At 41.7% G+C, this 12707-nt stretch overlaps 1 protein-coding gene across 1 annotated transcript in view; it reads left to right on the forward strand.

Annotated features, from left to right (window-relative positions):
- The first annotated feature begins 1881 nt into the window (after positions 1-1881).
- The window catches only part of Lars1 (leucyl-tRNA synthetase 1), a 63838-nt gene continuing 53012 nt past the window's right edge, over positions 1882-12707 (forward strand). The window contains exons 1-5 of the mRNA XM_090331290.1: positions 1882-2032; positions 6213-6331; positions 8766-8853; positions 10077-10157; positions 12237-12371. Of these exons, the coding sequence (XP_090187416.1) occupies positions 2027-2032; positions 6213-6331; positions 8766-8853; positions 10077-10157; positions 12237-12371 (429 nt within the window). The 5' untranslated portion in view covers positions 1882-2026. The remainder of the gene's footprint in view (positions 2033-6212; positions 6332-8765; positions 8854-10076; positions 10158-12236; positions 12372-12707) is intronic.

Consider the following 12707-nt stretch of genomic DNA (forward strand, 5'->3'; position numbering starts at 1 on the left):
AGGGCAAGCAGCAACAAAGAATCACTTCAGGGATTATCTAGAACTCCTTTAACCCAAACTTGGGCTATCAAGAAATAATTTCTAAATTGTTAGTGGTCAAAGGAAGAGGGTTGGAAAATGATGGAGAGAGTAAGTTAGATGTGTATACACCTAAGAGAGTGGAAAGCCAGTGGTAGTTTCTTGATGGCCTAATGTCTCTTCTTTCTCTCATCTAGCCTTCTTTTTTTGTTGTTGTTGTTGTTTTTGGTCTTGGGGTCTGAACTCAAGGCCTGGGCATTGTCCCTGAGCACTTTTGCTCATGGCTAGTGCTCTACTACTTTGAGCCATGGCTTCACTTATAGATAAGAGTCTCAGAAACTTTCCTGCCTGGATTGGCTTTGAACCACAATACTCAGATCTTAGCCTCCTGAGTACCTAGGATTATGGGCATAAGCCACTAGCACCTGGCTCATTTAGCCAATGTTTGAAGAACTTATATCATTCATGTGCTACTCATTGAATTAAGCTATCATTAAATTCATATTTCAAAATAAGCTGTTAAAAATGTAAAAAACAAAACAAAACTTTTAAAAAAGCTTTTTAGGGGCCAGGAGTTTGATCTAGTGGTAAAGTGCTTGCCTAGCATGCATGAAGACCTGGGTTCCATTCCTCAGTACCACATACATAGAAAAAATCCAGAAATGGTTCCCTGGCTCAAGTGATAAAGCTCCAGGCTTGAGAAAGCTTCCAAGGACAGTGCTCAGGCCCTGAGTTCAAGCCCCGGGTCTGGCCAAAAAAAAAAAAAAAAAAAAAAAAAAAGCTTTTTTTAATAGACATACTTCTAAGCTGTTTCCTCCCCTCCCCTTAATGTGCTGTACAGGTATTTAATGTGTACTGAATTAAGGGATGCTTGTGTATAATCTAGTCACAAGAGAGTAAAAAAGAAAGCTTCTAGGGCTGGAGGTGTGGCTGAAGTGGTAGAGTCCTGCTTTGCAAGTGAAAGGCCCTGAGTTCAAACTCTAGTATTCAAAGAAAAATTCTTCTACTAGCACAGTTCAATACCCACCCCCCCTTTTTTTATTGAGGGAAATGGTCTATGATTCAGTATGGTACATAGATTTGTTGAATATATGAAATTTGACTAGTGCGATTGAAAACAAAATCTTACTGTTTGTGTTTTTTTTTTTTTTTTTTTGGTCGGTCGTGGGACTTGAACTCTGGGCCTGGTCATTGTCTCTGAGCTCTTCAGCTCAAGGCTATCACCCTACCTCGTGAGCCTCGGGGCCACTTCCAAGAATATTACTTTTTATGTAATGTTAGTTAACATGTTAATTTAAATTGCCACATGTAGCTAGAGACGAGTACATTGTACAGTTTTGCCTTGGGTAGTACTGGAGTCTAAATGGTCAGAGCCTTGTACTGGGAACAGGTAGGTTTCTGTTTCCTCAATTAATAATGCAGATTGTTATTAAGAGGTTATTAAATATCAAATGCCTAGCTGCTGAATACAACTGACAATAATAAATATCTGTGCACAGCAGCAAGCAGTGCATAGTTAGCACTTAAGTCACAGGACAGTAATCAGCTTCGCATCCTGGCTCATCCTCTTAAACCTAGCTCCGCACTGGGAAAAGGTTCAAATCCCCGGCTCCACCCCTTCCTGCCTGCGCGGGCGGCATTCCGTGTTCCCCAACTGCATCATGGGTTTTGAAGTTCGACGCGAGGTGATGTCACTACTGGTGCCGGATGGGTGGGCCCATAGGTCAGCTGACTTCCCGTACGTCGTGGTTTCTGGGAAATGTAGTCTACACGCACTTAGTGGACTCTGGCTCTCTTGAGCTGGGAACTACAGTTCCCGGCAGGCCGCGATATGCATCACTTCTGTTGGAAGTGACCTAGGCTGTTGCCTCAGCAGCTGTGAAGCGTGTGCTCTCCAGTCTCAGAGGCCTGGCTTTCCCTGGAGGGAGGGGAGAGTTTCTAGCCACTCCTCGAGCCGGGGGATTGCCGGGGTCGCTGTCGAGGATTTCAGGTTCTACTGGGCGGCGCCATGGCGGTGAGTTCGGGCGGGAAGAGAGTCTTCTGGTCAGGCCTTGGAACTTGTCTGGCCCGTCAGGAGTGGCTGTCCATGTGCTAGCCATCTTCTTTTCAGGAAGACAAGCCTTTCCCCTCCACGCTGACGGGAGGGGGTCCTGGAGAATTACTCGCCTTGCTGGCTGACCAGGCAGGAAGTGGATGTCTTTACTTTTACACACTTCTTGAATGAGCTTTGTGGTATGTCTCTGGAGTTGGAAAAGATGTGGAGGAGCCGGTAACGTGGATTTCACCTTTCAGCAGAAAAAAAAAAAAAGAGCGCCTTCCTGCCAAACACGAAAATCTCCCACTTCCAGAAGGTTCACGCATGCTCGTGGCTACATATGGAATAAACTGTGTCGGGTCCACACACACACACACACACACACACACACCCCACAATGCTAGTAATATAGGGAAAAGTTTATTATCTATTTTAGTGATGCTATCCTGGGGTGATTTTTGACTCCCAGACCATCTTTGTTAATGTTTCAAGTTCCATCCTCCTTCCCTCTCTCCCTCCCTCCCTCCCTTTCTTCCTTCCTTCCTTCCTTCCTTCCTTCCTTCCTTCCTTCCTTCCTTCCTTCCTTCCCTCCTTCCCTCCTTCCTTCCCTCTCTCCCTCCCCTCCCCCTCCCTTAAAATTGTTTTCTTCGACACCAGGACTCCAAGTTGGGACCTGACACTTTTGCTCATTAGCTAGTGCTCTACCAAACTGAGCCCCATCATCAATCCCCATTTTTTTTTGAACACCCCCACCCCTTTTTTGTGCCTGTACTGGTTTTGAATTCAGGACCTTGTGCTCTCTTTAGACTTTTTTTTTTTCCCTCTCAGATCTGGCCCTCTGCCATTTGATCCTCACTTTCTCTTCTGATATTTTGTAATTGGAAATAAGTCTGTGGATTTGTGTGTCCAGGGGGGCTGGTAGCTGAGAACATCTCAGGCTTTTAAAATTTCCAGAGCCTCTGAAGTTGATTATGAGAATTGTATAGGATATATTTAAGAGCCAGTACTTCATTCTACTCAAAACCACTTTGTTAGAATCCATTAACATAGTTCCAGTCCAACTGAATTTTCCTGGAAAACTGAAAGAGTGTCCTTAACTGTACTTCTGTTACTGAGGAAGTAATGGGAGGAGATTATATTGCATAGGCAACCCATTGTCTTTTTCATAGCTTTACATTAATATAGCAATCCTTGTATATTATAATAACTGAAAGTAGGGTTTAATATATATTAGAATAGAGAGACTTGTTAAGTTGTTATAAGGTTTGAATGAAGGTGGCTTGGAGCAGGAATGGAAAGGAGTAAACATGCTGAAGCTTACTCTTTCCTGGGAAAGGAAGTAATGTAACTACTTACTTTCACAGAAACTAAGTCTAAATTTCTTAACACTGATTGAAATACATAATCCATTTTCTAGTCCCTGTTCCTTCTTTAGGGCTACAGGTATAAAAAGCTAGTAATGTGCTTTTTCTCTTTTAAAAATATTGAAATATTTAATAAATATTTATCAAGGGCCTCATATAAAGTAGACAGTTATGGATGTAATGAGAAGCAAGGGAGAATTTCCACTATGAACAAATATATTGTGTCAGTGGAAACATTGACAGTACTGTGTGATTAGTGCTATTAGAGGAGAAACATTGAGAGCTAGGAAGAAATTAAGAGGGTTATCTTGAACTTTAAAAAAAATTTTTTTTTCAAACCAGTCTTGGGCCTTAAACTCAGAGCATGGACACTGTCTGAGCTTCTTTTGCTCAAGGCTAGCACTCTTTCTCTTAAGCCACTTCTGGCCTTTTCTGGTTATGTGGTACTGAGAAATCAAACCCAAGTCTCCATTCATGCAAGAAAAGCACTCTACCCTAAGCCTCATTCCCAGCCCTTATCTTGAACTCTTGAGGAGTCAAGGCAGATAATTAGCTAGGGACCCAAAGGGTGAGCTAGACAGGTAAATAGGTTGGTAGGGTATGAGAACAGATTGAGTAGCTTGAACAGAGGAGTGAGAGGAAACCTTGACTATTGGGGAGTGTGGCACATTTGGCAGCAAGCAGTTGGTAGGAATAGGCCTAAGGTGACAATGCTGCCACTGAGTCTCTTGGTGTTCAAGGCTAGTGCTCTACCACTTGAGCCACAGTACCACCTCCAGCTTTTTCTGTGTATATGGTACCAAGGAATCGAACCCAGGGCTTCATCTATGCAAGGCAAGCACTCTACCACTAGGCCATGCTCCCAGCTTACTTCCAGCTTCTTTTCAATAGTATATTATAGCTAGGGGTTTCATAGACTTTCCTGCTGTACTGGCTTGAACTGCAAACCTCAGAAATCTAAGCTCAAATAAGCCACCAGTGCCTGGCCAGGATCATGCAGTCAGATTTGAGCTTTGGGTTGATTTCTGATAAGGATTTATAAAGGGAAAAGAATTGTTGCTTATTTTTTATTTGCCTTTGATCTATGTGTGAGCACGGGTACGCTCCAGTGTGCAAACACACACACACACACACACATACACACACACAAACACAAACATGCATTGGTACTAGGACTTGAACTCATGGCCTGGGCAATATCCCATTTTTGCTTAAAGCTATATAGTGCTCTACCACTTGTTCCATAGCTCTATTGCCTGTTTTTTTTTGGGGGGGGGGTTGGTGATTAATTAGAGATAAGTCTCTGTAGTAGCTAAGATTAGAGGTATGGGCCATGGACTTGGTTTGCCTTGGCTTCATGAATGTTGGTATTATAGCAGTGTGCCACCAGAGAGTGGTCAGGTAGTCTGATTCTGATTCTATTTCTTGCCTCTTCTTTTTTTTTTTTTTGCATACATTAGCTATACAAAGATGGATTTTACTGTGACATTCCCACTCATGTACAATGTGTTTCATTGTCCCCCTCATCACTTCCTTTCTCCCCCTTGACCCCTTTCTAATACAATTTCAACAGGTTTCTTTGTTCCATATTCATGCTTGCTGATCCTCTATTCATCCTTTTTAAATTTGTTTTTTAAACTGATATATAGAATCATAAAAAGCCAAGCTCATGCTTGTAATTGTAGCACCTCAGGAGACTGAGATCCAAGCATCCAGGTTCAAAGCTAGCCCAGGCTTTTATTAACTGCCAGAAAACTGGAAATGGAGCTCTGGTTAAAGAGGTAGAGCCACCAGCCTTGAGCACAAAAGCTCAGGGACATCACCCAGGCCCTGAGTTCAAGCCCCATGACCAGCAACAACAACAAAAAAGAAAATCGTAACAAATTTGCATGCTAATTGGGTACCATGCAATGTATGTTGTGATCAGGTTAAACATATCTATGTCTACAGATAGTTATTACTATCTTATAGTAAAACAATTCAAAATCCTTTCTTCTAGTAATAGTACACAATTGCTATTTTTAGTGTGTAATAGCACACCTGAACTTCTTACAAATGCTGTTCATCTGCAGCTAGTAACCATGAGCCACTTTTTCTATCTCCTTGTTTTCCCTGGACTCTGGTAGCCACCATTCTGCTCTCAACTTCTCTTAACTTTCATAATCAACCTTTCTTCTTGTTCATTTACATTTCAACTTAACCATGGATAAATTGATGGCTAGTCAGCAGCTCAGTTCTATATGAACTCAGTTTCTTTCTTTCTTTCTCCCTTTTTTCTTTCTCTTTTTTTTTTTTTTTGCCAGTTGGGGCTTGGACTCAGAGCCTGAGCACTGTCCTTGAGCTTTCTCAAGGCTAGAGCTGTACCACTTGAGCCTCAGCACCACTTCCGGCTTTTTTTTTTCTATGTATGTGGTACTGAGAATTGTACTGGGTCTTCTCGCATGCTAGGCAAGCACTCTACCACTAGGCCAAACTCCCGGCCCCTTTCTTTCTCCCTTTTTTCTTTCTCCTTCTTCTTCCTCCTCCTCCTCCTCCTCTTCCTTCTCCTCCTCTTCCTCCTCCTCCTCCTTCTCCTCTTCCTTTTCCTCTTCCTCCTTCTTCTTCCTCTCTCTCTCTCTTTCTCTCTCTCTCTCTTTCTCTCTCTCTCTCTCTTTCTCTCTCTCTCTCTTTCTCTTTCTCTTCCCTCCTCCTTCTCTTTCTCCTCCTTTTCTTTTTTCTCTTCCTCCTCCTTCTCCTTTTTAAGCAAGCCTGTGGAAGAATAGTGTAGATTAGTCTATCCTTTTTGTATCTAATAGGAAAGAAAAGGAACAGCCAAAGTAGACTTTTTGAAGAAAATTGAGAAAGAAATCCAACAGAAATGGGATGCTGAGAAAGTGTTTGAAGCCAATGTATCCGATTTAAAGCGACAGACCAGGTGAGTAATTGTGAAATTCTGTGCGACAGGTAAGTCAGAAAGTGTGTGTAATATTGGAGACAGACTATGCTCACTTTATGCTATAAACCCGCTGGTTGATGTCCTTTTACTTTACCCAGATAGAAATTGTGGGTAGGGGAAGAGAAGCTGCTCAGGTTACTCTTGGTACTTTTGTATGTGCAGGCCTGGAGGAGATGGCAGTGAGCAGCACCGGTTAGCCCTGGGTCTTTGTCAGCTAAGACAGTCTCCCGAGGCTTGGGCCTCGAAGGTCAGGCCCTGATAGTTAAAGCAGGAGAACAGCGTTCAGGGCCCTGAGTGTCAGGCTCCAGCTGTGGGAGGGGTCTCTCTATGAGTCAGGGTTCTCAAGTACCGATCTTGTGGGCGAGTCTGCCAATTGGAGGCCCAAGTGTCGCACATCCCCATGGCCTTCCAGTATTCTCTGATGCGGCTGGCTATTGCTGGCTGCTCCTGGTTGCTCCCTGTCTCCACCACTCCATCACTTTCTCCCAAGATGCTTAGCTGTCATCAAAACTTCCTTCCTGCCACTTTTCTTCTTTTGCTTTGTGTAAGGAGAGGTGGATAAGACCACCTGACTGGATATTGATGCTCCTGTAGACACTTTTGATTTTTGCGTAGCTGTGATTGATGATGGCGGTTCCTTAATGTCCAACTTTTTATTGACTGGGATGGGGTTTCATTGTTTCTTTGTTTTTTTTTCCTGAGCTGGCTTCAGATTATGTCCTGAGTAGCTGGGATTACAGGTGTGAGCTTTCACACTGGCTTTGCTTCTTCTTCTTTTTTTTTCTCCTTTGTAGTACTGAGATTTGAACTCAGACTTTTAGAGTATCTGGACTGCACTTCTATTTATGCTTCCCCTGGGCTGACAGGCCCAAGTTAAGAAGGGTCTCATGAACTCTTTTTTTTTTTTTTTTGCTTAGGCTGTCATCACACTGTGATCCTCCTTATCTCAGCTCTCAAGTAGCAAGGGCTATAGGCCTGAATCACTAGTATATCCTCCCCCTAACCCCTTTTTTTAGGAGAAAAATTGATGAAATACAAAGATCTTGATGTTCTACTTTAGACTATAGTTTGAAGCTTCTTCTTGGTCTAGGCTTCTAGTCAGCATTAAGGTAATTTGTTCAATGAAAAGCAGTGAACTGTGGTAATGTGCTAGATGCTGAAAGAACTTAGTAACATAATGTTGAATGAAGAAAACAGATTCTGTACTTTTATAAAACACCATGTTTTGTGTAAAGTTCACAAGTAAGCCAGACTAAATGGTAGACTGCTGAAGGGCATAGACATATTTACAAATTGTCCCAAAGGAAGGAAATGACAAAGAAATGTGTTTGTGTGTTGGGTTATCCCTGGTGGGTGACTGTAGAGGGAGGAAGTGACCTATGTGCAGCTTCTGTGAGTTCTGGACTTAGGTAGTATATTTGTAAGTGTTCACTCTATTGTGATACATAACATACAGATATATGTCATGAGAAAAAAGACTGTAGTGGGGCACCAATGGCATGCATATAATTCAAGCTACTCAGAGGATGAGATCCAGAGGACTGAGGTTCAAAACCAACTTGAATCAAAAAATCTGTGAGACTCTAATTCCCATTAACCAGCAAAATGCCAGATTGGAGTTATGGCTCAAGTGGTAGCTTCCTGTGAGCAAGCAAGCTGAGGAATGCTGGCTTTGAACCACAAACCTCAGATATTATTCTCCTGAGTAGCTAAGAATATAAGGTGTGAGCCACCAGCAGACACCCAGCTAGATTTTTCTTTCCTTTTTTGGGTGTGTGTGTGTTGGTTGTGGGGCTTGGACTCTGAGCCTGGCTGTAGTCCTTGAGCTCTTCAGCTCAAGACTACCTCCCTACACCTTGAGAAACGGTTTTCTAGTGGTTAATTGGAGATAAGAGTCTGTTGGACTTCAGTGCCTTTGAACTGCAATCCTCAGATCTCAGCCTCCTGAGTAACTAGGATTACAGATGTGAGCCACAGTGCTAGCCTACATTTTTTATTTCTTAATAATGATCTATTCATGTATACGTTTTTCTAAATTAAAGTTAAGTTTCAGTTTTCAGAGAGATTTTCATTTTTAGATTTTTCAAATTTACTTTTTATTTATTTGAACTCAGGGCCTGAACACTGTCTTTGGGCTTTCCTCAAGGCTAGCACCCTACCACTTGAGCCACAGCACCACTTCCAGCTTTTTCTATATATGTGGTATTGAGGAATTGAATCCAGGCCTTTGAGCATGCTAGGCAAGCACTCTACCACTAGGCCAAACTCTAGGCCCTCAGATTTACTTTTAAATATCTTCTACATAACTAAAATTTAACCAAGAACTTATATCAAGAACTCTCTGTAGCTTTTGCCCTCCCTCATTGTAAAATAAATTTATCATTTTCTTCCTTTTCACATGCTCGTTTTGCAGCAAGGGCAAGTACTTTGTAACCTTTCCATTTCCGTATATGAATGGACGTCTTCATTTGGGTCACACGTTTTCTTTATCCAAGTGTGAGGTAAGGTTTTTTCTGTGTTTAGTAGAAGGGGATGGTGGATCTTTAGTAAATACTGTTTTGAAGAAAATAGTATATATGATTTTTTCCTATAACATTATATAGAATTCTTTAATCTTTTTTGCCAGTCATAGGGCTTGAACTCAGGACCTGAGTACTGCCTTTGGGCTTTCTAGTGGCTCTACCACTGGAGCCACAGAACCGCTTCGGGATTTCTATGTATGTGGTTCTGAGGAATCCAACTCAGGTCTTCTTGCGTGATAGGCAGGCACTCTACCACTAGGCCAAACTCCTGGACCCAAAATTCCTTAATCTTTTTTTGCCATTCCTGGGGCATGAGCGCTGTCCTTGGGCTTTCTTAAGGCTAGACCTCTACAATACCATTTCTGGCTTTTTCTGTGTAAGTGGTACTGAGGAATTGAACCTGGGTCTTCGTGCATGCTAAGCACTCTACTACTAGGCCAAACTCCCGGCCCCACAGAATTCCTTAATCTTAGCATATTTTTTTTTTTTTTTGGCCAGTCCTGGGGCTTGAACTCAGGCCCTGAACGCTGTCCTTGGGCTTTCTCAAAGCTAGTGCTCTACCACTTGAGCCACAGCACCACTTCTGGCCTTTTCTATGTATGTGATACTGAGGAATTGAACCTGGGTTTTTGTGCATGCTAGGCAAGTACTCCCATCATTAGGCCAAACTCTTGGCCTCAGCATACTTTTTTATGCTACTTAATTTAGTTTTTATACTTAATTTAGTGTCTTTCCTCCCCCCCTCCCCATTCCTGTGGCTTGTATTCAGGGCCTAAACATTGTCCTTGGGCTTTCTCAAGGCTAGAGCTCTACCACTTGAGCTACAGCACCACTTCCAGCTTTTTTATGTATGTGGTATTGAGGAATTGAACCTGGTCTTCGTGCATGCTAGGCAAGCACTCTATCACTAGGACAAACTCCTTATCTCTTAATTAAGTTTTTAAATATGTACTTAACTTAGTTTTTAATTTCTTGCATGTATATATTTGTGAAGGGTTCTGGTTGTGTATAAATACTAAAAATTTCAAGGTTGGTAAAAAGTGCAACATTAAAATAATTTGTAATGAATGTAAAATCTAATTGATGTTCTAAAGGAAGATGTGAAAGAAGAAAATTAATGATTAATGTTCTTTGTATAGGTTAGCATTTGGTGTTGATCCATTGTTTACATTTGCAGTTTAAACTTACTTTTGTTTCTGTAGTTTGCAGTTGGGTACCAGAGACTGAAAGGAAAAACCTGCCTATTTCCCTTTGGTTTACACTGTACTGGGATGCCAATTAAGGTAAGACTGCTGGCAGGATTGGTTTCTACCATTTTGCTTAGAATGATTAATAGTTCAAGTTGTTTTTGTTTATTTATTTCTTTATCTTCTCTAGTCCTGGGGCTTTTAACTCAGGGCCTGGGCACTGTCACTGAACTTCTTCTTTTTTTTTTTTTTGGTCAGTCCTGGGCTTGAGCTCAGGGCCTGAGCACTGTCTTTAGACTTTCTCAAGGGTAGAGCTTTACCACTTGAGCCTCTGCACCACTTCTGGCTTTTTTCTCTGTATGTGGTACTGAGGAATTGAATCCAGATCTTTGTGCATGGTAGGCAAGCACTCTACCACTAGGCCAAACTCCCAGCCCCTGAGTTTCTTTTGCTCAAGGCTAGCACTTGAGCCATAGTGCTATTTCTGGCTTTCTCTGTTTATGTGGCCCTCTGTTTATGTGAACCCAGGGCTTCATGCATTGTGCTAAACAAGCACTGTACCACTAAGCCACACTCCTACTCCTCAGTACAAGTTCTTGAAATAAGGTTTTCAGATACTGCCATATTAATGCATTTTCTGAAAAAGTTGAATTTATCAAAGTGAAGATTACTTTAAAAAAATGGTGGCTCATGCCTGTGATCCTAGTTACTATGGAGGCTGAGATCTGGGGATCTCAGTTCAAAGCCAGTCCTGGCATTAAAAACTTTGAGACTCTTATCTCCAATTACCCACTAGAAAATCGGAAGTGGGGCTGTGACTCAAGGAGTAGAGTGGTAGCCTTGAGCTGAAGAGCTCAGGGACAGTGCTCAGGCACAGAATCCAAGCTCCACGACCAACCGAAAAAAAAAAAAAGTATTATTTGAAGTTATCTGGGTATGGTAGCGACTATAATCTCATCTCCTGATGCTTAGGCAGGGAATAGCCATTCACCTCCACTCTGTTCTACACAGTAAGTTCCCTGTCAGCCTGGGAAATGTGTTTCAAAGAGACAGAAAAGAAAAAACAGAAAGTCCTAAGTACTTTGGTTTGTTTTTTGTGAGAACATGGGCATTCATTATAGCCATACTGCCAAGTTTTAGTTGTGCCAAGATGTCTTTCTTTTCTTTTCTTTTCTTTCCTTCTTTCTTTCTTTCTTTCTTTTTTTAAAGAGCTTGAGCTCAGGGTTTGAGCACTCTCCTTGTTTTTTTTTTTCTCAAGGCTAGAACTCTACCACTAGAGCTACAGCTCCACTTCTGGCTTTTTCTATGTGTGTGGTACTGAGGAATCGAACCTGGGTATTCATGCATGCTAGGCAAGCACTCTACCACTAGGACAAATAGGCCAAACTCCTGGCCACTTTCTTTTTTTTTTTTTTTAATTTTTTTAACTTTTGAGGATCCCACATTTTCTTTAATATCTAAGTTATTTGTCATGACATTGATGTTTGGGTTACTTTGACAAAAATACAACATAGATGAGTTGTAAATCTTTCGCTGTATTTTGTCAAGAGCATATAATGAATGGCTGTTATCTCAGTTTAATAATACCCAGCTGAGGGGCCAGGAGTTTGGCCTAGTGGTAGAGTGCTTGCCTAGCATGCATGAAGACCTGGGTTCAATTCCTCGGTACCACATACACAAAAAAAGTCGGAAGTGGTGCTGAGGCTCAAGCCCAGGACTGGCAAAAAAAAAAAAAAATACCCAGCTGATTTCATTCCAAAGATGGTATTCAACACATTGTGAATTTTATTTTTTTGTTTGCTTGTTTTTTGGAGGGGGTTGGGGGGTAGAAAGGCAGGTCCTGGGACTTAAACTCAGGACCTGAGCACTGTCCTTGGGCTTTCTCAAGGCTAGCGCTCTACCACTTGAGCCACAACACCACTTGAGGCTTTTTTTGTGTATGGAGTATTAAGAAATGGAACCCAGGGCTTTGTGCATGCTGGACAAGCACTCTCCCACTAGGCCACACTCCTGGCCTTAAGTAGTAGATTTTGATGTACAAGATGTGTATGTATTATTGTGTTTTCTGTAATATTCTATGTATGACTAGATATTGTAGATATTTTGGTTAGTCGTAGAAATAAAAAATTCAAATTATGTCATTGAATTTTGAATTTACTTTCTCTAATGTTCTAGGCGTGTGCTGATAAGTTGAAACGAGAAATAGAGCTGTATGGTTGCCCCCCGGATTTTCCAGATGAAGAAGAAGAGGAAGAGATGAGTGTTAAAACAGACAATATCATAATTAAGGATAAAGCAAAAGGAAAAAAGGTTTGGTGGTTGTTGATACTTATGTTGCTAATTTATATGTGGGCTTCCAATATTATCAAAGTAACTGGCACATAGAATGGACTTGGTAATTTAAAGTAAGTGTTATATCCAAATGTTACCTTTTTTTTTTTGTCAGTGGTAGGACTTCAACTTGGAGCCTGGGTGCTATCCCTGAGCTCTTCTGCTGAGGGATAGTGCTCTACCACTTTTTTTTTTGCCGGTCCTGTGCTTGAGCTCAGGGTCTGAGCACTGTCCTTGGACTTTCTCAAGGCTAGAGCTCTACCACTTGAGCCTCAGCACCACTTCTGTTTTTTTTCTATGTATGTGGTACAGAGG

Source organism: Megascapheus bottae, chromosome 4, assembly GCF_031878675.1.
Source record: "Megascapheus bottae isolate mThoBot1 chromosome 4, mThoBot2.hap1, whole genome shotgun sequence".
NCBI lineage: Eukaryota > Metazoa > Chordata > Mammalia > Rodentia > Geomyidae > Megascapheus > Megascapheus bottae.